We start from the raw sequence: 27,395 nt of genomic DNA, 5'->3' as shown, positions 1-27,395 counted from the left end.
GACAATCACTATACCAGTTCCCTTTTTCTGCTGATTTAGGGCCTGCTTAATTATATTTCAAAATGTGAATTCTCAGTTAAATAAATTCAAGCCCTAGATATTACTATCTTTCCAAGAAGGAAGAAGTGTTCAACTCCTAAAATTCCTTTCCAAATTGAATGAATGAACATGAAAAAGATATGTATGTACGTACCTTTTAATAATTAAAGACAATCTAATTTTCCTGCAGAAATCATGAATATATCTCAAATGATTTTTTAAAAACCTATTATAAAACACACATATACATACACACACACACACATACATGTGCGTGCACGTCTCAGATGTAAAAAGCATTTTCTAACCAGCTACCTATATTCCAAATGCCCCTCAAAAGACAGTTGTGCAACATCAATTTCAGTCACTCGGGAATGGCAACAAAGGTCCCACAACATATGAAGTTACCAGTGATGTTGTGGAAGTATTATACAAATCTGAATTGTGTAGGCCAGGAAGGTGTAATATGCAGGAGTCAGACACTTAGCTGACCAGTAAGAGGGTAAGTAAGAGTTTCCTTCTCGAAGAATTTTTTACTCTCACACCTTTTCCTCAGTAGAGTATTCTCCACTGTTACAAATGCAGGTTCTTGAGCCAGACTACCTAGGTTTGAATCCTGGCTCCACCTCTAACTAGCTGGATGACCCTAGGCAACCTAGGCAAGTTACTTAACCTCCCTGTGCCTTGATTTCATCATCTGAACATTAGAAACAATACCACCACCTTATAGGGTATGGTTTTATTTTGAGACAGGGTCTCGCTCTATTGCCCAGGCTCAGGTGCGGTGGCACAATCTCAACTCACTGCAGACTCAAACTCCTAGGACAAGTGATCCTCCTGCCTCAGCACTCCAAGTAGCTGGGACTACAGGCATGCACCACCAAGCCTGGCTAATATTTTAATTTTTTAAAAAATAGAAACAGGTTTTGCCATGTTGCCAGGCTGGTCTCAAACTTCTGAGCTCAAGCAATCCACCCACCTCAGCCTCTCAAAGTCCTGGGATTAGAGGAGTGAGCCACCATGCTGCCTAAGGCCATGAGAGCCCACCCTTTGCATCAGCGTGCCCTGGATGTGAGACATGGAGTCAAAGGAGATTATTTTGGAGCTTTAAGATTTAATGGCTGCCCTGCTGGGTTTCAGACTTGCAGGGGCCTGTGGCCCCTTTGCTTTGGCCAATTTCTCCCATTTGGAATGGAGGCATTTATCCAATGCCCGTACCCCCACTGTATCTTGGAAGTAACTAACTTGCTTTTGATTTTACAGGCTCCTAGGTGGAAGGGACTTGTCCTGTCACAGATGAGATTTTGGACTTGAACTTTTGAGTTAATGCTGAAATGAGTTAAGACTTTAGGGGACTGCAGGGAAGGCACAATTGGTTTTGAAATGTGAGAACATGAGATCCAGGAGGGGTCGGGGTGAAATGATATGGTTAGGCTCTGTGTCCCCACTCAAATCTCATCTTGAACTGTAATCTCCAGGTGTCGAGGGAATGACCTGGTGGAAGGTGACTGGATCATGGGGGCAGTTTCTCCCATGCTGTTCTCACGATAGTGAGTTCTCACTAGGACTGATGGTTTAAAAGCGTGGCACTTCCTCGTTCTCAAATACACTCTTCTCTTTCCCGCCAACAGATGAAGAAGATCCTTGCTTCCCCTTTGCCTTCTGCCATGACTGTAAGTTTCCTGAGGCCTCCCCAGTCATGTGGAACTGTGAGTCAATTAAACCTCTTACCTTTATAAATTACCCAGTCTTGGGTATTTCTTTATAGCAGTGTGAAAACAGGCTAATACAATGCCCAAAGGGCATTTTGAGAATTAGTGAATACATATAAAGCATATTTGGAACATAAAAATCACTCGATAAATATTAGCTATATTATTACCTACCGACATATTCACAGAAACACTTATAAAGAATGGAATCTTCTAATACAAGGTTTCTCCAGATATAACTTACACGACTGTGTCAGGAATATTTTATTATTATCCCAATCGGAGAAATGTGAAGCTCAAAGATACTGTTGTCACAGGTTACACAGCTCAAAGCGGCTACACCAGAATGTAAACTCACACATGACATTCTGGGGTAATCCTGTCTCATTATCAGTGTGGTAGCCCTGTAAAGTCATAGAATGTGCCTTGTCCCCATCATTATTTCAGTTCCCAGAGTAGGGTAAGTGCCTAAATTTATGTTTATTAAATGAAAGCAAAGGGGGGGTGGAAAGAGGGCAATGAACAGATGTTGAGGAGGGAGGGGAAGAATCTGAGGAAGAAAAGAAAAAGGAATGAAGAGAAAGGATGCGGGGAGAATGAGAAGACAGGTGACACCACACTAATTCTATGATTATTTAAAAAATATCTTTAAGTATAAAAATAATCATTGATATTGTACAGTCCTTACTATATCTTAGGCACTATAAATGTATAGACATTCCTTATAAGCAATTCTGTAAGATTCTTCTTAGTACCCCCATTTGGTAAATGAGAAAACTTAAAGAAAGGTTAAAACTTGCCTCCAGTTACCCAGTAATAAGTGGCAGAAGTAGCTCCAGGCTGAGTGTTAACTACAATGCTGTAAGTCAGAAAAGTTGACTTACCCTATTATAGAAAGAACATGTGGACCAAATGAAATATTCAAAGGCTGTTCATTTAAATATTAAGAAAAATTTACATAAACATCCAAAATAAAGAGAAAAGCATACACATATACACACACAAATATTTCACAGAAGACTCACACATAGGGAGTCATTTTTACATGCGACTTCTGTTCCTGTTTTCGATTAGCTCATTGATTATAATTTAGTTAGAACTGCTAGCCTTTACTTGATGAGAAACAGCAACTCCTGGAGTGTAGACAAAGAAGGCTTCAAAACAAAGCAAAATGACAAAATGAACTATGTACACTGACTACAATAAAAATACCTAAACCATAAATTTCTAAATATCAAGTTGTTTTCTTTCTCCAATATTACTGATGAATACAAAAGAAGCTAAAACCTAAATGGCATCTGTGAGATAAACACAACAAAAAGTATACAAAGGCAATATTCCATCTTCACATCCAGAAGGTTTTCTGACAGTCATTCTAATAGGAAACTCCAAATCAATATATCAAGCTAGAAAGCTGTCAAGACATGAAAGCAAATGTCTTTCTTAAAATACTCCTCAGTCAGAAAATTCTCAGAAGCCACAGCAGGACAGTGGTTTTGGTTGCAGGTATTCAAACCCAGCAGCTGATATACACATATTACCAGCAAAAAATCCTGCTAATTGATCAGCACAGAAAATCAGGGCTCAATGTAATATTTCAAAATCCAGTAGCACTTGGGTGGACTGTAAGAAAAATTTTTTGTATTATATCAATCTGCTTGAATTAAATAAGGAGGTAAAACACAGACACAGAGATACACACACAGACACACACACACAGAGTCGAATCTGTAATAGCATGGCCTAACAAGAGATACAAACAGAGCAAAGGTTTCACAGTGCTCTGGATTCTTCCTTGACTAAAATTGCAATTAAATAAATATTTGAGGGGGAAGTAGTTAATGACTTCAGACATTTAAGAATTGAAAAAAGTAAACCTGATTAATCTTCACAATTTTAAGAAGTTTTGAGCTCAAAAGTTATGTGAATTGTACAAATGAATAAAATTTTCCAGTGATTTAGCAATCACATTAGATAAAATTGCTTAAGATACCACAAGATAGTTATAATCACGTACAAATTGTTTCCAAACAATGATACTCAAAGTAATAATAATATTACCTCTTTTGAGTCTAATAAGTTTTTTTGAGACAGGTTCTAGGTCTGTTGCCTAGGCTGGAATGCAATGGCATGATCATGGCTTACTGCAGCCTCAACTTCCTGGGCTCAAGTGGTCCTCCCACCTCAGCCTCCTGAGTAGCTGGGACTACATACGCATGCTGTTATACTCGGCTAACTTCTTTAATTTTTGTAGAGACAGGGTATCACTATGTTGCCCAGGCTGGTCCCAAGCTTTTGGACTAAAGTGAACCTCCTACATCAGCATCCCAAAGTGCTGGGATTACAGGTGTGAGCAACTGTGCCCAGCCTAATGAATTTGTCTAAGATGCAAAACTTTAACTTTTAGTCAAGCCACGTTGGAAACCCACTGAAAACATGAGAATGTCTCTACTGGCTGATATCTCTAAAATCCATCCAACTCTAAACACTACACAGGACAAAGACACCAAGGAACTTGTAAGAGATCTAAACCTCTACCACCATCAGTGTCAAATATTTCCAGAGTTAAGAACAGAGATAATAGATTACAAGGAAGCCAGCCAAGCACACTGCTAATAATACCAAGCCACTCTGTTCACTTAGGGCACAGAGGTCCAGGATTTAATGCAACAGAAAATCTACCTTCCTAACAGGGAAGGTCAGGTTTAAGGTCCAGTACACCATGAGATGCAAACAGTCCTCACAGCATAAATAGACGAGACAAGTGACTCTGTAGCAGGATGTTTGTTTGGGATGATACCAAGTTGACTTTTATATTTAAATAAAAGAAGTTGAGTAATATTAAGATATCTCTAGTAATTAAATTCTAAACAAAAATTTCTCATGATTCCCTTTTTTAAAAAAATAGATGGACATAATATACTGAGTCAAGCATAAAAAGAAAAAAACTATTTTTATTTACAGCTAGTTATTAATCTATGCAACGGAAACGAAATACAGAAATAAATTGTATATCAAAACTGATATAAATCTGATATATTCTCATCTATAATCCCCAATATCTTTTTTTGTTTTTACCCTATACTCTCACTGCTCTGTTAATGATGTCATTTCTTTAAATGTTATACATGTGAAATTTAAAAAATAAATTTACGGTAAAATGTTGGCTTTATTTTTTCTTTTGGGTTTCCACTTGAGATTTCATTTAAAATAATGGGTCAAGGGCAGGATCTATTGCTAATGGATTACATGAGCAAAGCTACTCTTTAGTTTTAAAAACTAAAAAAGAATACTAGTAAATTGCTGCAATATAAGTTAGTAACAATGCAACCGTAAGTAGAAAACTCACCTTGCAAAGGCAGGATCTTTACCCCAAATTCTTCAAGACATCCAACGGCTTGGATAAGATCTAGCTCCTCTTGAATGGCAGGGGGTCTGTCTGTTATCAGTTGTAAGCAGCACCTAGAAGAAATTAGATAAATTTTTAAAAAGAAGCAACATATGTTCACCTTTCTATATTCAACACCATGAGATCTAATACATATTTATCAAAAATCTACCACATCCCAGGAATTCATTCCGCTGGATGCCTTCTGTTATCTTAATCCTCATAGCAAGCCTGTGAGGTAGGCAAACATCATCATCTATCTGCCTTTTCAGGGAGCTAAAACTGAAGCTCACAAAAGTGAAGTAATTGCCCACAGTTACATCCACAGTACATAATGGCATCATGGTAGGAAGCATCAGAACTCTGTGTTCAGTGCCGTTTTTACTGTTAAATGCAAACACTATGATTCTATTACAAAAAAAAATTTTAAAGGATGAAGTTCAGATAATTTCCAGTTTCCCTTCTACAAAAAACAGAAATGTCTTGATTTGGTCACAATTTCATGTCTCAAAAGAAACAAGAAATGACTTAGAAAAGAGCATCTTTCTGATCAAAAAGGAGAAATCTGTTGGTAATACACAGTTCTGAGATGAACTATAGGAGAAAGTGATTTGCTAAGCTAAGAATGTGGGATTCCCATGGAATATTTTAAGTAAATTTTTGTTTAAATTCAAAGAAATTGCATTTAATAAATGTTTCACTTAATGAATAAACCCATTCTCTAAAGGTGTTTAGAGGAACATTGGAATGTAAGACTAGAAAGACAGATCAGGCAGTAAAGGGCTCATGAATGCTAGAATCACAGATGACAAGATGCAGGTATCTAAGCCCAAGTATGGCATCCATATGACTGAGTGACAGATATAGGCCAAGCCTGCTCTCATAAAACTGGAGGATTTAAATCAGTTGTGCACTCACATCTACTGCTGATTCAAGTGTGAAAGGTCTATAACCTCTTTGTGGTTTCTATCAAAATTGTAAATATACTTTTTTACATTTTTTACTCTAGACCCAGGAATTACAAATAAATTCTAAATTACAAATAAATTCTAAAAATTTATATTACAGATAGGCTCGCACATGCTCAAAGACATATAATTATGGATGCTCACTACCAAATTGTTTTCAAAAATGAAAGAAAGCATACCAAATCAGGAACAAATTAAATAAATTATATAATGGAATGTTCTACAACCATCAAAAAGGAATAAAATAGAACTGTCTGTACTCACGTGAAAAAACCTTCAATACAGAATATGAGTGAAAAAAAAAACAGGGCATAGAAAGGTATGCATAATAGTAAGAATTTATTCATGATTTAAGAAAGAAGAGGTAACATTTAATCAAATGTTTTGGAAGGATACATAAGAAACCGATATTTAAAAATGACTGAAGGATAAAGTTAGGGGAACTAGAATGAGGAGGGAGACTTATTGTCAATACATATATCCTTTTTGTATTGTTTGGATATCTATTGCTTCCTCAACAATTTATTTATAAAGAGTTTATAAATAACTCTTTAATCAGTAAAAATGTAAGGGCTATTTCCTGCATTCAATATAACTGTGAACACTGAAATACATCCAGGCTCACAGGTCACAATCAGTTTGGTACCACATTATACACACAGGGCATGTTTGTGAAATGAAGGTGTGTCCTTGTGGGAGAGAAAGATATGCAATGAAGGGGAAATATAGAAGGACCGGCTTTTTAAATGATCTCTGGGAAACACCTGCCAAAAAGATTGAGGTGAAATACAATTCCCAGTTTCAAAGGCTATTCTATTTGGTATTTTCATCATTTGAAATAAAAATAGAATCGCTTAGGAGAAAAGAAAGAGCTAACTGCTTTAAACAACTTTGTCAAGTTCAATAACATGGTTTGTGAAATATAATTCCTTCTGAGATAAGATATCACGGGCGTGGGGGGAATGGGGGGACTCGTGCAGGAGTTACTTTTAAGCTTTGCTAGGTCTGAAATAAGTATTAGTCATCTGGGGGGAAAATGAATCTCTCCAATATATCCTTTTTGTATTGTTTAAATATTTATTGCTTCCTTAATAAAATGCTAATTAATAAATAATACTTTAATCAGTAAGAATGTATGGGTTATTTTCTACATTCAACATAACTGTAAACACTGAAATACACCCAGGCTCACAGGTTGCAATCAGTGCAGTGCCACGTTACACACATACGGCATGTTTGTAAAATGAAGGTGTTCCAATTGCTACCATAATCAAAATATCAAAATAAATTCCAAATAAGGATAAAACTGAAATGTAAAAAAGAAAACTATCAAAGCACTAAAAAATATGAAAACCTGTCATAATAGTCTTGGGATTTAAAGGTCTTTCAAAGGATGACAGAAAAGACAGAAATTGTAAAAGAACGACAATTTTAAAAAAATTCTGAATAGCAATTGGAAAGATAAATCATATATAATAAAAACTTGGCAATGTAGTAAAATATTTGAGATAGGCATAGAGCAAATATTCCTTATGCCCCAAAATAAGCTCCTAAGAATCAATAGTAAAAAGATGAACACCCCAAAAGAAAAATAAGTAAAGGCTAGAAACAAGTTTCAAATGAAAAAGTGCAAATGAAGCTGTTCAACAGGCAAACACTGGAAAGACTGAAAATTAATTTAGAGAAGGGGTCCTTTAGTGCCTTAGGTAATGGAAAATAAACTGGTGCCACATGATAACAAACACCAAAATTTTGCATGTGCTTACCCTTTGATTCAGCAATTCCACTTTGCATTATCCATCTACAACAGGCACAGTTCTAACTATTTTACATACTCAGTTAATATTACAATAGCCCTATGATATAAGCCTACTATTATCCGCGTTTTACAGGTGAAGAACCTGAGGCCCTGATGACTGGCCCAAGGTCACATAGCTGTTAGCTGGAAAAAAGTGGATTTGCACATAGACGTGTGGCTCTAGAAACTGCTGTGTTCTTAACCTCTACACTCTGCTGCTTCTCAGACAATGAAAAGGTGTACTAAATGCAGTCAGAAAAGAACTAAACAAATCTAGCACAACCACTCAACACAATGCTGTAAAGCATATGAAAATGCTGCACATCGGTATATACTAGCTCAATAAACAACTGAAAAAAGTGTGTAATAAAAAGAAATGTACAGTATTATCTCATTTTTTTAAAACTATATACAGGTATAACATGCAAAATAGTGGGCAAATGATTGGGCTCAGAAATCTCATTACTTTATTTAAATACTGAGTGGATAATCAAATAAAATGTATAATCTCCTATAGACTGTTAACCAGAAAATCTGAGAAAACAGGATAAGCTTAGGATGCACAGTATTAGAAAAATCAGACACAGTAAGAATAACAAACAAGTAAATAATTTGCTAGAGACCATAGCCACCTTATTACTGAAGAGATTCTACCTTTCTTCAGTTTATTTGATCAAGAAACAAAAACTGAGAGATTACACGACAAACTCAGGGGCTCAGAAAAATTGTCAGTTGCCTTGAGGAGGAAAAAATAAACTAAAAAGTATGTCTCTAGAAATGAATGAGGATCAACACAACTCTGAGTAAGAAAAGTAGAGCAGGGTCTAGAAAGGGGATCTCAGACAAAGAGAAACAAAAGACTCAGATGTGCAGGGCACAAATGGAAGGAGAAATACGTATTAGAGGAACTAGACACTGCAAATGAGAGTTGGAAAATGGCTAGTGGCAAGAACAGCAGCGTATCAGTCAGAAGGCAGCGGACAGAGGACATAATACAATTGAAGATGTGTCTCAACTTACAATGCGATTACGTCCCAATAAACCCATTGCAAGTTGAAAATATCATAAATTCAAAATGCATTTAATACACCTAACCTAACAAACATCATAGCTTAGTTTATAGCCTACCTTAAAAGTGCTAAGAACACTTGCATTAGCCTACAGTTTGGCTAGGCTTTTAATCATCTAACACAAAGACTATTTTATAGGAAAGTGTTGAATTTCTCATGTAATTTACTGAATACTGAACTGAAAGTGAAAACACAATGGTTGTATGAGTACTCCAAGTACTGTTTCTACTGAAAGCATATTACTTTTACATTAACATAAAGTTGAAAAATTGGAAGTTGAACTGTCTTAAGTTGGGGACTGTCTGTAAACCACTTTTCTGAAATGTTGAACAAGGAAGATTATCTTTTTTAAGCTTTTAAGATTCATTAATACAGAGGTGATACATGTTTTATTCCTTGATCTAGATTTATTATGCTCTTTTAATTTTATAAAAAACTAACTTTAAAAAAGCAACCTTAAATCCTGAATAAATTATTCTAAAAAAATCACTGCAATTGTGTATACCTAATTATGAGAACTCAGGTCATGAACACACCTTTCTAGTGTTAAACAAGAGAAGTGAGCTAAAATAGGAGTACAATGGGGACAAGAGAGGAACCGAATTCATAGTCTAGAAATTTCAGCCAGGAAGTGACTTCGGAGGTTTATCATCTAATCAGGTCCCTTGTCTCTCTCTCTCTTTTTTTTTTAAGACTTAATGCCCTGGCATTTAGGTCCCTTGTCTCTAAACAAAGTGAAAGCTACATGAACGAGACAGGCACTACCTATGCATGCTGAAAATTTTCAGAACTTGAACTTATAGGCTATCACATAAATCTCTTCCAACAGAAGAGAAATACACAGCCTTATAATCAGCAAAAATGACCATGGGAAAGCGCACTGGAGAAAAATGTTTAAGAAGCTGATGGACATTCATAACATAGTTTTTCTTTTTATATTCAAGCAAAAAATAACTGTGCCCCATATAGTGTAGTCAATCTGTACCTGTGATAATAGTGATAACATACTTGGTATAGGAAAGAATAACAATGCAGTTTGTACATTCTGACTTTCCCCCTCCGTCTTAGGGAAGAATATAGAGTTATTCTACCTGGCTAGATCCATGCAGCTATCAGTGAGGTTGGTAGAAGAATTGAAGTACTCTCTGCTGGCAGCCAAAACCAAGTCAATACTCTTTTCGTAGCTGACCCTGTAGTGGGGTTTCCCTTTATGGGCCATACCAGCCGGGGGATTTTCTGAACAAGCACTGCAGTGCATCATCTGTCCAGCCAGGTGGATGTTTTCAAGGCGACTAGAGCACAGAAGGCTTTCTGTAAATATCTGGAAAAAAGGAGAAACTGGAATTAGTTATAGAGAGGGAAGATTCAGTTCTCAATGAAATGAAGGCTCTGAAATCCAAATGAAAGAAATTAAAAACACATCCATCCTAGAGGTGGTGGCTGCACAGCACTGTAAATGTACTAAATGACAATGAACTGTATACTTTGAAATGGTTAATTTTACATTATGTGAATTTCCCCTCAATTAAAAAAAGTCAATCTTTTAGAAAGAATAATTTCATTGACTAAACCAAAATTAAGCATAATATTTTAATTTATTACAATAAATACTTGGGTCAAGTATCCAAAGTTGATATTCATTAAAAACAGGATTACACATACTGTCCCACTCTCAACAGGGCCCATTTTGCTTAAAACTATTTTAAACAGTTTCTATTTTTTTTCTTTTTCCTAATTTTAATTTTCATTTCTGATATGGGTTCTTGCTGTGTTGCCCATAGGCTGCTCTCAAACTCTTGGGCTCAAGCAATCCTCTCACCTTGGCTTCCCAAAGTGTTGGGATTAAAGGCATGAGCCACTGCACGCAGCTCCATTTTAATTTCTTAAAAGAAAAATCTTTGAATATAATACATATAATTCATAACTGCTTGAAGCATCTGAATTCAGTCTTATGAACTAAATAGCCATACCACAAATGCTATACTTACAACCAGTCATTAAAATTACAATATATTATAATGTAGAGTGTTTTAATAACATACATATTAAAAATTATTTAAATAAAACAAGAGACACTGAAGGTATTCATACAAATATCATTGTATTCTACTAGGCAACTAACAACATCAATTAACATAAAATTACTTCTATAATTGAGATTGTTTATATAAACAAAGCAATCCTTTTAAATGTACATTAACAACGTTACATATAATTAGTCTAAGAACTTCCCCAAAAATGCACTTCCCTGTCACTCTACAGTTGGATAAGGATAGCATAGAAATAAGAGATTTTTAAAAAGTAACATTTAACGGAGAAGCAAGAGTTTCAATATAATTAAGAAGACCATCCAATCTTCATAGGATGCTCTTATTTTCACTTCTTTGTGTCTAGGCTTCCTGCAAAAGGCATTTTTAGACAAGTCTTTGCTAAGATATCTGATAAGGATAAAAACACTATATCTAAGAGGGATCCGCTATAAAATAGATACTGTGACAGAAAGCCAACTATTAAAGAGCAACCCTAATCACTTTTATCTGACAGATAAAAATGGCTTACAATATGTCTAATCCAAATGACTTATATGTCATAGTTTCTCCATATTTCTCTGGTCTACTCAAGTAAGCCATAAGGAGTCAATGTTCAATACTGAAAAATATATTCACCCTCAAACTTGGAACAGCTTGCTAAAATGAACAACATAGATTTCTGTTCTACAGGCTATATATAAATCTTTATCTAATATTTTCAAAATTATGCCACTGAACTTTCAAATTATTTTCCAAGGACAGCAAAATCTAACAACCAAGTCACTAAGACAACAAAGCATATTTTAAATTATATTTAAAATTTTAAGTTTGTCAAATCTATATTACTGTCTCCTAGAGCCTTTTCAAAACTGTTATAATATGCTTTCAAATGTTTTCTCAACAAGGGAGACCCATGGACAGAAGTCATTAAAATATCAAAGCCTAATAAAAACGTGTTAAAATATTTTTAAAATGTAATATAATGAGTTGTTTTGATGGATTACTCCACACAGAAACTAATTCAAATGTAATATACTGCCAATTTTGCAATCAGAATCAGAAACAGGAATGTATCAAAATAATGCCACTCCAATGTATAAACACTACCTCAAACACACTAGTGACAGTTGGGTTTTAGATCTCAGGTGCATACAAATTATGTTCTAATGAAGTTGGTTTCAGGTTTTGCTTTAGATGCAAAAGGGGAAGACAATGGCAGTTGTATGTGGTCAGAGACTGCAATCATCAATAAAAATATTAGTTATTCACGCATTTAAAAACTTGAAATTCAGATATAAAACCATTCATTTCTCAACAGTCTACATTAGCACCCTTTTGTTAAAATCTCCCTGAATTTAAAAACTAAACAATTTCACAAAGCAGAGACCTATTTTTACAATTCTGATTTAATCAATGGGTTATGCTTTGCGGTATAAGAGCAAAGCGACACAAGAAATACTCTTTATGATTTTGTGTCTGGCTTATTTAACAAGAAAATTCTAATTAAAAAAACTTATTTTAGACTGCATGTTATTAAAAATGAGTTAGGTCATTTTTTCCACACAAACGGAAATATATATATTGGTAAACTGCCTTTGACTTGGAGATTTTACACACAGAAAATGGAAATATATATACTGATAATCTGCCTCTGACTTGGCAATTGGACACACGCGCGCACGCACACACACACACACACGTGTACATATCTCTTCCAAATTAATGAGTAAATCCCCCTGGATTATACTCCCAGTCAACTGACAACCATTTCTTACGTATCCTTTATATTCCATATGTTATAATATGCACTAGAGGATATGAGAGTGCACATGATATAATAATGCCTGTCTAGGAGCTGATGACCAAATGGAAAAAATGCACAAATAAACAAATAACTACATTTTAAAGAAAGACCATAGTAGAGGCAACTTATGAGGAAGGACAAAGACAATTAGTGAGCCGAGTTCTGAACTTTTATTAGGAGTTTTCTAAGTAAAGGAAAGAGGAATATATTCCAGGCCAAGGGAACAAGGTGTGCAAAGTGAGGGAAACATGAAACAGCACGGTGGATGGAGGAACTGATGACAGGCTTGATGGTGCTACTGCAACATAGGGTACATGGTGGACAGTGACAAAAGTGGAAGGGGTAAAGGAGTTGGCATCTTCTGTAGCTTTCTATGTCATGCTAAGGAGTAGAGCTACTTTTTGATTATTGATATGGAACAACAACAAATTTTTAGAAGGGGTGTGTCATGAAAAGATTTGTTTTAGAAAAATACTCTTTATCAGTGTAAATCAGAGAGTTGGAAGTAGGGAAACAAGTAGGGGGATTGCTGCAGTTCAGCAGAGATGAAGACAGGACAGATTTGAAGGTCTTTCTCAGATGCATTAGACAAGTGTTAGTAACCACCAAAACTATGGAAGTGAGAAAAGTCAAGTACGATTCACATTTTCTAGCTGATGATTAACCTACTAAACAGACAGTGTTGCAATGAAAAAAGACAAGGGAGACAGGAGGTTAAGGAATAAAGTGATCAACCTATAAAGCACTAGTCAGTTATTAGCTATTATTAAATAACATTACTTCCAGGGTAGCTTATGGTCATCATTCTTGTATCCAATAAACCATAACAATCAAAATTGTTGAGTTAAAAAAAAATCGTATATGGTTCTAGAGTTACCTCATAGCAGGCATCAGAATCTAGACATGTGTATACGTTCTGCTGCATAGTTAACATGTCTTGCAGCAACGTTCTCCAATGAGACTCACTGACAGGAGGCTGCCTGGAAAAACACATAAAAAAGACAAGGAAGAGGGAAATAAAACAATTAATAAAATCTCTTTCTTCAAATGGTCAAAAGTTAAAAAAACAAAAACAAAAACTGGTACTACCACTCTACATCCACATCAGCTCCCAAATGATCAAAAGGAATATATCTCCTTTAAATAGACAGGAAAACACTTGGATTAAAGATAGAGTTGGGCAGCTATGCATCAATGCTAGAGATGGTGACAAAGCGGTCTGTCATAGCCTGAGCAGACACAGGCTGGAATGGAATTGAATGGTAATTACAGTAAAGGTAAAGAAGCTGTGAGTTTCTAAGGTAAAATGAACCACTGCAAGATAAAGCAGCTATGATATAGCTTGATGACAGAGGTTGGTTTAAAATTCCATCTTCTTCACTCAGCAATCCCTGTCAAGGGGTCTTCTTGACTTCAACTGAACATTCACATCCATAGGACAACTGCAGGCCACATTTGCCATCAGTCTGGGGGACAAGAACTGTGGCTCACCAGCAGGGCAGCATCAGTTGCTTCTTACAGTGAGACTACTGGCAGCAGTCCACAAAGCAACTCACAGAGCACTCCAGAAGTTATCTCCTCAGGTGGCCGCCCCAGTACAAGGAGCCAGAGCCTCAGAGAGTAGTTGTTGGCGTTGCTGTGTCCGGCTTAGGAAGAAGCTTCATGTCCTAAAACAGCCAACATCTCTTGCAACACACTCAGGAAAGCCCAAAGCATAAAGCCCCTATCAGGTATTTCTAGCTCATTTACAGTTCCTCCAGGCCAGAGGCAATTTACCAATCAGGGATCTGTTTTATCTAAGTAGTGAGGCCTCTATAATCTGGTTGATTAAAAACCACTTTATATTGATTTCCAGAGTTTCAGAGCTAGGGAATTAATGGTCAGATTCTCCTACAGCAGGGGAAAGGGTTTTGTTCCCAAATTCACCCATAGTCACAAATTAGTGGTGTGATTGTGAGCAAGTCATTTAATATTCTTGACTTTCACTTTCCTCACTTGGAAGCCCACCTCAGTGATAAGCAATAAATGAGATTAATTTTGACAAAACACAGGCATTGAAGCAAGATGCTCCTAAATATAAGAATAAGCTAAATTACCCATGGATTTGCATAAATTTTCTAATCTCTCTGAACTTTAGATTCCCTTTTTGTATAGCATAAAGATTAACTTATACTAAAATATATGAAAAGACCCCCCCCATTTTTCTGGTAAACATTCAACAAATGTGAATGAATGAATCTGAAGTTACAAATATATCTTGGTCTTTTATTTTTTAAGTCACATATATGATTCTAACATTGTTTCTAGTAGGAGAGACAATATACTGTAATTCTCTCTGCCTCTCTCCAAAGTTCATCTTAGTTAAATATACATGAGTTTGGAATCACCATTTATGTTTACTTTCTAGTCTTGACATTCTACATAATCATGAATATCATTATTCAAGAAGAGCAGGTTTTTGTTTTAAATTGGTCAAATACCAACTAGATGATGTTTCTTTTCCATGCATCTTTTTATTTTTTGTCTTTTACAATGCCTATAAAAATCGTCACTATTTCCAAACACTATGCATTAAAAACAGGGCAGATAGATTGCATGTGTTTAATAGTTATTGCTATAGAAAGTATATATTTGGGATCATTACAGTAAAAAATATAGTCTTTAAAATTCTTTTCTCCTAAAATTTTTAATAAGCACATGCTTCATTTGCCTATGCATTTTATATTTATTATACGAAAGGAACAATTACTCTTGTTCCACATGCAATGAGGCATAAGAGAACACTTTTTTTCTTCCAGCACACAAATACACAAAACAAACTGATTTATTTCAAGTATTTCAGGACAATCCATATACTGTTTCCATTTGTTTGACCTGGGTACATTAACTCTTTAGGCTTCAAAAAACTGGAGGGCTCTTTCAGATTGCTTACAGGCAGAGAAGTAGCAGAATGTTTGATGAAGTGAGTGTCCATCTTGCACACACTTGATAAAATCAGACCTAGGCACTGTCTAGCTGAATTCAATTTCTTACAGCCCAGCTGTTCTTCTGGAAGCCATCAACACTGGGGCAGATGGTACTAATGTTTTCTCACACATGGCTAGCCGCAAGTAAAGGTTCTAATAAAAATAAACTACTATGCATTACTTACAATGGCCTTTTTAAGAATATATTCAGTAAATAAAAGAGTAGAACTTGAAGAAACTAACCAAGAGGTTTGCAAATTAACAGACAGATCCCTGAACACAAATGCATTAGTTGCAGCTTTGGAATAGATGTGGATTTCCCAGGGAGAAATAGTAGTGTACTCAAGTTCATAAAACTTGGATTTGTGAAGATTTGCTGACATCTGCCACCCTTTAGAATATGTATAAGAATATTCTATGGGTACTGAAGGCCAAGCCATGGAAATATGCATAAAATAATTAAGATTAACTTCAGGTCAACTACTGTGAAAACAGGCATCACATTCTCTTACATATTCCCAGTAAATAGATTGCCATGAGTAGAAATTAACTTCAGGGACTCCATAAATATTTAGGGAACTAATTTCGGGGGGTGGGGGAGATGGGGTGGTAGGTAATCTAGCAGCAATTGCAATGCTTTCCTGCTGAAAAGTAGATTTTAGAGTAAAATCAGCATGATCTTGGAAATATTGGCCATCCATTTGTAGCTATAAAGAAATCTTAAGGCATTTAAATAGTCAAAGCTATCTAAATTACCAGAGAGGGCCATTGATACGTAAGTTCCTAACTGAGGTGTATGGTGGCTGTAACACTTGCACTGGAGAAATTATGATCTAGAAGGGAACTTAAGGCACATGTGTTAATGACTGTAGTATAGTTGCAGTGTAACACCGTATAGCTGCAAGAGACAGTCAGAGAGGTAGATACAAAATGCTTAGGACTTTCTAGGAAGGAGAATTCAATTAAGCTTGGAGGAGTCAAACAAGGTTTCCTGGAAGATGTGTTGGAGCCAGCTCTTAAAAGATAGGAAGGAATATACAATAGTGTGTTTTTACTGCTGGATTTTATTTTTACTTTGATAGTTGGGTTAAACTGAATCTCTAAATCCTAAAATTTAGGTAAACAAAATATGTTTTAAAAGTTCTTGAAAAGTTGCCTTTGCTTAATTCTACTCCTTCAGGATTAGTGCTTGAGGTGGCTTTTTTCCCAGCCTTCTTTACATGTTTATGTAGTCTCCCTACAGATCTGGAATTTAACCGTCCCATACACACATGGGGATCACTCTCAAATCCATAACTCCAGTTCGGACTTCTCTGCTGATCTTCATTTCCACCTTCACAGCAGCATCTCCACCTACTGTCCGGCAAGCACCTCCACGTCATAGTTACCCTTTATTTTATGCATAAACTAAATGACTACTAGGTCAAAAAGTTGTTAGTTTCTTTATTGACCATTTGGATATCATCTAATTGAAATGTCTTTCAACTCTGTTGCCAATTTTTCTTTTCTTTTTTTAAATATATATTAGATGTACCATGTTGCCAATTTTTCTACAGAGTAATCTGTTAGTTCTCTCATGGCCTTCATAGCCTTTATAAATATTCTCTTTATATTAATTGAGTGTATCCCCCTCTGGACCAGGGAGGTACTATACCTTTTTCTTTGTAAGCCAGACATCAAGCATAATACTTACACAAAGTATGTCAACATCCATAATAAAATATTCATTAAATAATGTAAATAACAATTCATAAATAAATGCACAATCATAAAGTATGAATTTTTTTTTTTTTTTTTTTTTTTTACGGAGTCGCCCAGGCTGGAGTGCAGTGGCGTAATCTCAGCTCACTGCAAGCTCTGCCTCCCAGGTTTCATGCCATTCTCCTGCCTCAGCTCTGCCTCCCAGGTTTCATGCCATTCTCCTGCCTCAGCCTCCCGAGTAGCTGGGACTACAGGCGCCTGCTACCATGCCCGGCTAATTTTTTGTATTTTTAGTAGAGACAGGGTTTCACCGTGTTAGCCAGAATGGTCTCGATCTCCTGACCTCGTGATCCACCCACCTCGGCCTCCCAAAGTGCTGGGATTACAGGCGTAATGAATGTATGAATATTAATTGTTCAGTTTTCCTGTCTCTATTGTAACTGGCCCTAAATGAACTTCCAAAGAACTTAGCAAAATTTCTAATTTCATTAGATGTTCTCCTTTAAATGATGACAATATAGAAAGAGACAAAATGAAACAAAGTTTTTCCAGATTTTTAAAATCTGTCATTATCTTTTCCCTCACTTATTCTCACTTATTCCTTTGAAATGAGTAGCTAAAAATTATCAGTGTTTTAAGCAACACATATTAAAAAATGAGTAAGTCATTCATCGGCAAATTTTTTTTTTTTTTTTAAGACAGTGTCTTACTCTGTTGCCCAGGCTAGAGTGCAGTGGCAATATCTCGGCTCAATGCAACCTCCACTTCCTGAGCTCAAGCAATTCTCCAGCCTCAGCCTCCCAAGTAGCTGGGACTACAAGCCTAAGCAACCACACACAGCTAATATTTGTTTGTTTTTTGTAAAAACAGGGTTTTGCCATGTTGCCTGGGCTGGTCTTGAACTGCTAAACTCAAAGCGATCTGCCCGCCTCTGCCTCCCAAAGTGCTGGGATTGCAGGCATGAGCCACTGTGCCTGGCCCATTCACCAAATCTTTATTAAGCAACACATTAAATATTTTCTGAGCATCAACTATGTACCTGTCATAATGTTTGTATCAAAGATTCTATACTTGTGCAACTCTCAAATGAATATATACATTTGCTGGAATTTTTATTGGGAATGCAGGAAAAAAACAGATGAGTGAGAAGAATTGACATCTTTCCACTATTGACTCTTCCAATCTATAAACATGAGGTATGCCTCCATTTCTTCAGATCTTTAGCGGATCACAACAATGTTTCATAACTTTCATATAGATACTTTTGCATATCTCATGTTAGATTTATTCTTAGGTATTTAATGTTTTGATACTATTATAAAGTTTTCCACTTCACTAGTCATGTAAGAAATGCATATTTAAAAAAAAAAAGAAATGCATATTTTAAAAAGACAATGAAATGCTACTATATACCCATCTAAATGGTTAAAATGAGAGAAAAGAAAATCAGTATCAGGTATTTGTGACACAGTGGAGTGACATAACTCTTACACATTGCTGAGAGAAATATACGCAGTACAACCATGCTGAAAAACTGTTTGGCAGAATCTTCTAAAGTTGAACTCAGGTACATCCTATGACTCAGCAATTCCACTCCTAGGTAAATATTCAAGTGAAGGACAGAAATATGTACACCAGAAGACAGATAAGTACAAATTTATTCATAGCAGTAGTATTAATTACAGGAGAAACTAAGAAACAATTCAAATGTCCATCAACAGAGAATGTACAAATAATGAGTTACGTTCACAAAATGGAATACTTCGCAACAAACTAGTGCTTGGAACCAACAAACTAACCTTATACCAACAATACAGAGGAATCTCACAAACATAATGTCGAGAGAAAGAAGCTACATACAAATGTATATACTATATAATTCCATTTATATAAAGTAAAAAAAAGAGGCAAAGTTAATCTATAGTGTTTCAGTGTTTTGAAGGGGGGTAACTTAGAGCACAAACAATCCATATATATACACTCAGTTCTCACTGCTGTGAGCTTTTCATACACATGGATAGCATCCTACTTTAGCAACCAGACTTCTGTCTGAGGACTTCCACTGCCAAATGGCATCCTTACTTATGCTGGAAGTGTAAGGGAGTTAACACTCATCAGACCAGCTCTCAAACAATGATAGCCACGAGAGGGTAGATGAGTAGTCCTCCAACTCCCAGATGACCCCAGCAATACTGAGCCCTAGTCCACAGTGGAAAACCCGCTTATGTAATACAATCGGTATTGGCTCCCTTTTCTTTCCTTTATCAGTTCCCCATTCTCCTACTGATGTGAGGCTAGAATTACCTTCCAAACAAACAACTTACACTCTAATCTTAGCCTCAGGGAAGCCCATATTGACAGAAGAATAATGCACTATTTCTTCATTTAATTGCTGGCTACATGGGTATGGTATGATCATTTTATAAAAATGTATGAAGCAGTAAACATCTTTTTTATAAAAAAGAGTTGATGGTATATTGTGGAGTTAGAACCAGAATCCAAGTCATCTGATTCCCGAGTCAAGATAATTTCCTAATATGACTTCCTTACAGGAATTTAGAAGACATGAAAGACATGAATCAAGGGGGAACTTCCCAAGGGATGTTCACATTCAGAAAAGATTAAGCAAAAGGAAGTGAATTAAATCTCCAGGCTAAAACAAGTAAAAATATGCAAAAATACTGGCAATGAAAGACAGTGATCCTTGAGAGATAAAAACAAGTCTTTTTTGTTGTTGTTTGAGATAAGGTCTCACTCTGTCACCCAGACTGGAGTGCGGTGGCGCGATCATGGCTCACTGCTGAGATGACTCTTAAGACTACCCCAGTTTACTGCCTTGAGAAAGATTCCAGGCCACAGCACAAGAAAGGATCAATCTAAGCAGAGACTTGTGGAGTCCCTGCATTGAGAAGACAGAACTGAAATTCCAGAGAAACCAAAGCAGATAAAGCACATGCAGGACGAAGCACCAGGGAGGACAGAGCAGAACTGGAAGAAATTCCCAAGATCTGCAAAGGGTCCCCACGAATATTCAGCCAAGTAGAACCATAAATGCCTATGATAAGACTGTCTGAGGCTGGGAAAAGAAAACATAATGTCAAGCTCACACATGCTGGAAAACCTCAAGACACACAGGCATTAAGCAGAGTCTTAGCTCGGTTATGGGGAATAATTAGCCCTAGAAGGAGCTCTTCCTCCATCTCAACTGCAAGAAGCAAAAAGATTAAACTGTTTGCAAGTAAATTAACCATGTCCCAGAAAAAAGTACAAGAATATTTATGCTAAGTGAAATAAATGAGACATAGAAAAATATTGCATGTTTTCACTTATATGTAAAATTTTAAAAAATCAAATATAAAGAAATAGACACCAAAACAGTGGTTACCATAAAGGGTTGGAGGGGACAAATAAGGAGATGCAGATTAGAGGATACAAAGTAGCAGATATGTACATGAACAAGCCTAGGAGTCTACTGTACACCATGAGAACTATATGTAATAAAATTGTCCTGTATATGGGATCACACTAAAAGAGTAGATTTTAGCTGCTCCTGCCACACAAACAAAATAAAATAGATAACTATGTGAGATGATGAATGTTAATTTGTTTCACCATAGTAACCTTTTTACTATTTATATGTATCCCATCACATCATGTTGTATACTTTAAATATATAAAATAAAACTTAATTTTTTTAAAAAGAAAATTTATAAAAATACAAAAATATGATAGCATACAAGAAGGAAAAATTCATAATGTCTAGTATTCAATAAAATTATTTTGCAGCCAGGCGTGGTGGCTCACGCCTGTAATCCCAGCACTTTGGAAGGCTGAGGCAGGTGGATCACGAGGTCAGGAGTTTGAGACCAGTCTGACCAACATGGTGAAACCCTCTCTCTACTAAAAATACAAAAATTAGCTGGGTATGCAGCGTGCCTGTAATCCTAGCTACTCGTGAGACTGAGGCAGGAGAATCACTTGAACTCGGGAGGTGGGGGTTGCAGTGAGCCGAGATCGCACCAGTGCACTCTAGCCTGGGCGACAGAGCAAGACTCCATCTCAAAAAAAAAATTATTTTGCATTGAAAGACATGAAAAATATGACAGATAATGAAGAAAAAATTATTCAAAACCTATCCAGACATTAGATGGGTATCACAGATGTTAGAAAGATGCTTTTAAAAAGAAGAGAAATGTTAGAAAAAGCAAACGCTGGTGTTAGAAAAACAGACAAGAGTGTTTTAAAATGTATTATAACTGTTTAACCTATGTTCAAAAAGTTAATGAGGCATGAAAGTTTAATAAAAACCAAAACTGAACTCTTAGAGATTTAAAAAAAAACTCTTAATGAAAAATATAATGAATGTACAAATTGATGAGACATGAGAGAAAAAAAGATTTAGTGGACTTTAAAAAACAGTGATAGAAATTATCCAAAATGAAACACAAATACCTAAGAATATTAAAACAAATAAACAAGTAACACAGTATTGATGAGCCAACTGTATTGATAAGGCAACTTGAAAGGTCCTAATAGATGTATAATTGGAGTCCTGAAAGGAGAGGAACAAAAGATAAAGGAGAAGAAATATGCAAAAATTTTCCAAGTTGGATGGAAACTATAAACCCAAAGACCCAAGATCCAAGATCCAAGATCCAAGATGCTTTATGAAGAAAACTACACCATGAAATTAAATTTGAAACTGATGTCAAAAAGAGACATTCACAATAGCAATTTAAAAAATATGAGAAACACATCAGAAATAGATTAACTCTGACAGCAGATTTCTCTTTGGAAAAAAATGCATGCTAGGAGACAGTGGAGTAATTTCTGTACTGTAGCATACTAAAAAAGAAAAAAAAACTGTCAAATTTGAAGTGTACACCAAGTGAATATATCCTTCAGAGAAAAATGTGAAATAAAGACTTTTTTAAACAAACAAAGATGTACAAATGAATCACTGGCATTCTAGCACTACCAAAAAAAAAAAAAAAATTAAAAGAAGTCTTCTAGACAAAAAGAAAATGCAACCAGATGGAAACATAGGTCTACATAAACAATAAAAAGTGCCAGAAATGGTAACTACATGGATAAATATGCAACACATTTTTCACATTATTTACATCACTTTAAAAAATAGTTTACTGCTTGCAAATAATAATACAAAGCAAAGTGGGGTTTTTAACATACATAAAAGTAAATTATATGACAACAACAACAAAAAAGCTTGGAGAGGAGAAAGTATCTTGCTAGAAACTCATATTGTAGAGGTAAAGAAACACTATCACAGGAAGATCTACCTTCCAGTGATAGTGTAATCTTTTATATAGGAAATCCCATGAAGTCTGCAAAGAAAAACTATTAGAGCTAATAAGTAAGCCCAGAAAAGTTAGAGGACATAAGATCAATATATTGAAGAATCAACTGTATTTCTACACATTAGGAAGGAACAATCTGAAGATGAAATTAAGAAAGCAATTCCCTTTACAATAGGACCAAAAAAGAATAAAATACTTAAGAATAATTTAACAAAATAAATGCAAGAATAGTACACTGAAAACTACAAGATCATTTAAAGAAATTAAAGAAGAACTAAGTAAACGGAAAGACATCCTGTGTTCATGGATTGGAAGACTTAATATTGATTTAGGATAGCAACACTCTCCAAATTGACCTACAGATTTGATGCAATCCTTATCAAAATTCCAAATGAAGAAATTGGTAAGCTTATTCTAAAATGCATATGGAATTGCAAAGGCCCTATAATAAAACAACTTTGGGGGAAAAAAAACAAAGCTGGGAGACTAATGTTACCTAATTTCAATATTTAATAGAAATCTGCAATAATTAACACAGTATGGTATTGGAAGAAAGATAAATGGATCAATGGAACAAAATAATCAAAAACTAGGCCCCTATTAACACAGACAACAGATTTCAAGAAAATTGCAAAGGTAATTCAGTAGAGAAAGGATGGATTTTTTAAAAAATGGTGAGGTATAATTAGACACAAAAAGTTTTTTGACTCATATTTTGAACAATAAACAAAAATGGACTCTCAGAATGGTTCATGGGTCTAAATGTAAAATGTAAAACCAAAACTTTGCTAACAAAGGGAGGAGAAAAACATTGTGGCAAAGCAATAAAAAAGTACAAATTGATTAAAAGGCAAATTTTTAAAAAAGCATACTCTTCAAAACACAAAGGTAAGATAACGAAAAGACAGGGCACAAATGGGAGAAAATCTTCGCAAAGCATATATCTAATAAAAGGACTTATATCTAGAATATATAAGAAAACTCCCAAAACTCAATAAAAAGAAAAATAACTCAGTTTTAAAGACAGGTAAAGAAAATCTACAGATAGCAAATAAGCACTGACCACACCAAATGTTGATGAGGATATAGAAGAGCAATCAACATAGGATGCAGCAACGGTAACTCTCCTACAAGAGTGGTAGGAAAGTAAAATGGTACAAATCCTTTAAAAAACAGTTTGGCAGTTTTTGAAAGTTAACTATTCACCTACCAAATGATCCTGCCATTTCATCCTTAGGTATTTGTCTGAGAGAAATGAAAGCATATGTCTACACAAACACTTGCATATGAAAAGTCATAGCAACTTTATTTGTAAAAGCCAAAACTCAAACTAACCCAAATGTCCACGGACAGAGAAGTGGTAAACAGGGTGTGAAAAATCCATACCATGAAATACCATTCAGCAAATAAAAAGAAATAAACTACTGATCCATGACAAAACATGGATGAATCACAAAATTATACTGAGTGAAAGCCAAACAAACACACAAACAAAAAAGTTACACTGTGTGATTGATTTCTACAAAATTCTAGGAAATGTAAAGTAATATACAGAAGTAAAGAAAATAGATCAGTGGTAGCCCTGATGAGGAGAAGGGAGCACGATAAAGAAAAGCAAGAGAGAAAGGATTCTAAAGGAGTAATCAAAAAACTTTCAGGGGTACTGGATGTGTTTATTATCTTAATCATAATGATGGTTTCCCATGGGTACACACATATATCAAAACTTATCAAATTATACTTACACTTTAAATATGTGCAGTTTATTATTAGTTATAACACAATGAGGTTGTCAGAAAAAGAGAAATACTTTTTAAAATATTTAAAATTAATTGACCCAAGTATCAATTAATTTTATTACTCACTTCCGGCCGGTGTGCCTCGTCAATCTAACCATCAGCTGGCGTGCCTCTTCTGAGCTAGATTGAGTGTTTTTAACAAATGAAATTGGTTTCTCGAGTCCATGTTTTTCCAAAAGCTCTGACACACTATAAGTGAAAAAAGAATTATTTAATGTCTTGCTACCAAACAAAAAGAGTCTAAGAATCTTAGACATACAGGTAGCACTTCAGTGTTTAGTATTAAAAAAAAATTATCCCATAGTGTAATCCAATTTTACATATAACATCGATTCTCAGCAAAAAAGAAAAAAAATCGAATAATTATATAACAAATCTTACCTTTCTCATTGACTTTTATTAGAATGTAGTTGGGCTAAGTAGCATACTAAAAGAAAGCATGACCTATCTTTACCTCAAAAATCTTTTTTGCCATAGCACCTGTCAGTAAAATAAGCCAAATCTATACTTTCGGTACAGTTTTAACTCTTATTAATCCTATTGAGTATTCTGTTACAGGCAAGACTACTAGAAAAGCAATAAACCAAAAATGTTAGAGTTAGAACACTGGAAATCATCAGGCTCATTCTCTGTCAAGAATCCATTTTATAAATATACAAGATATGTCAAAAATTATCTCTGTCTCATATGAATCTTCTTGAGATATTCCATTCCATAATCATCAACATCATATAAATACTTGATCTGACTCACAAAATCTCACATTTATGAACTGACTACTACAGGACTGAATAGTGTTACTGGATCGAATCCAGTAACTCTTCAGAAAATAGGTTTCATCAGTAGAGTCGCCTGGCATTATGTATACTAAAACATTTATCAAGTGTCTGGGGCTATGAGGTGGAACAGGAATACACAGCTCTTATTTTGAAAGCACAGTAAATTAAGCTAAATAGTGAAACCTAAACACCATCCAGAAACCTGTAGGGTGTTAAGTGTTTCCTTGAGGTACTGATGGCATAATAAAACCCATGGTTACAACCAGACATGTGATGAAATAAATTACGTTTATTTCACTATATCTCTTTGAGCTATCTCTTCTCAATTTTACTAGAGAAATAAAGGTAACTATGCAGATTTGTAGAGAATGAATTTACATTGACTCAACCCACCAAGCCTTAGTCAAACTAAACTGAATGTGTTAGGAAGGTAGCGGGAAGGGCAGGCACAAGCCAACCTATAATAGGAAAAGCTGATTTTGTAAACATTTTTCAAGAAATACAACTGTATAACTTTCAGAACACAGAATAACAGGAATCAAGCTAGGTAATAATAAACACAGGTCTTCAGGAAACTGAACAGTTAATTCTCTATTAAACTCACATATTGTGGTACACAAAAACATTCTGTTCCCTTAAAGGCAACTTGAAATATTTTTACACTAAAGTCCATTAATTTGAATAAGAATTCTAATCAGTGGACTCCAAATTATCATACATACTGCTATTAGTAAAGTAATGTTATTAGCTATAAATTTCTACAATTATATATTGGAAGACCAGAGTTTATTATTCTTAAAATTTTACTTTTAATACAACACTTAAAGTTAAATGTGCATATTTATATAAACATAAAAATAAATATTAGTAAAAATATCAGACTTTCTACATGGGAAAGTAAGATGATTTCAATCTCCAGAAGAGATAGTTTAACATTTTATTACAACAGTAGAGACTATTCCTTCAGTGTTGCATGAGGGTTCTAATGCAGTTTGACATAATACAAATAGTCAATTCAATGTATTATGCCCTAAAAAGGGAAGTTAGTGTAATAAACTTTGTTTGCTGATAAAGATGCAGTAATTGCTGCAGGAACTAACATTTCTTATGTGCCTACTATGTAGGAGGCACTTTAAATGCTTAATCTAATATTGATTCCACAATTTCGTGAGTTAGATATTATACTTAAGAAAACCCTAGGCCCAAAGATCACACAACTAGTAAGTGGCAATGTCTAAATTTGAAGGTAGGTTTTCAAAGACCATGTTATTGTTCTATCACTCCACTACAATAGGGGTGCAGTGTATTTGTTGTTGAGAAAATTCACTCCCAAGACAATCAAACAAAAATGAGGTTAAAATAGAAACAATGACTCACAGGCAGACTTAACGTGACATTTATTGGACAAATTCCCTTAATAAGCATGTAGCAAAAAAAAAAACTGTCATTTTTCTCACCTGAGAATTTGTTCCAGTTGGTCTACCATGTCATGAAGCTTTGTGGTTGCCTCTGTCTTATCACTAATAAATTGAAAGAAGAAAAAAAAAGCCCTTAAGTTTAGTATTAGCATTTTAAATAAAATACAAAACTTAATGAAGTGAAAAAAAGTTTCTTTTACATGTAATGTATAACAATATTACCTAAATTCATTCAGCATTATTAATGATTCAAGAGAATTATATAAGAAATGCTAGAGTAGAACAATATTCTCTATTACAGATTAGTCAGATATGAACAACTATTTTCTAGGGTACTTTTGGTTCAGTTGTGCTTAAAGGTAAAGAAAAATTATAAATCGATTGTTTATTTAAGATGAGGTAAAAGGTAAAATCACTCTTTACTACTGTTCTTCTAAACCAACAAAACAGATTAAGAAGAAGCATAGCCATGTTGGCTTTCTCCTAGGCCTATCTACACAACTTAGGACCCCCTCCTCTCCAGGAAGTTTCCATTAGGATTCCATATACTCAGAAAAGTTCTTCCACATAGTCATCCCTTGTGCTTTAAGGGAAGGAAATCCCAT

At 35.1% G+C, this 27,395-nt stretch overlaps 1 protein-coding gene across 2 annotated transcripts in view; it reads right to left on the bottom strand.

The window, feature by feature from the left end:
• NBAS (NBAS subunit of NRZ tethering complex) overlaps nt 1-27,395 on the bottom strand; it is a 395,596-nt gene that overhangs the window by 202,840 nt on the left and 165,361 nt on the right. For both annotated transcript variants that reach the window (XM_024242131.2, XM_054548369.2), the window contains exons 27-31: nt 26,830-26,892; nt 24,660-24,782; nt 13,687-13,789; nt 10,067-10,296; nt 5,101-5,213 (exon numbers count right to left, since the gene is read on the bottom strand). In XM_024242131.2, coding sequence (XP_024097899.2) covers nt 5,101-5,213; nt 10,067-10,296; nt 13,687-13,789; nt 24,660-24,782; nt 26,830-26,892 — 632 coding nt within the window. The remainder of the gene's footprint in view (nt 1-5,100; nt 5,214-10,066; nt 10,297-13,686; nt 13,790-24,659; nt 24,783-26,829; nt 26,893-27,395) is intronic.

Source organism: Pongo abelii, chromosome 12, assembly GCF_028885655.2.
Source record: "Pongo abelii isolate AG06213 chromosome 12, NHGRI_mPonAbe1-v2.0_pri, whole genome shotgun sequence".
NCBI classification, from domain to species: domain Eukaryota; kingdom Metazoa; phylum Chordata; class Mammalia; order Primates; family Hominidae; genus Pongo; species Pongo abelii.
The sequence above is the reverse complement of the archived record's forward strand: the minus strand, read 5'-3'. Positions and strand labels throughout refer to the sequence as shown.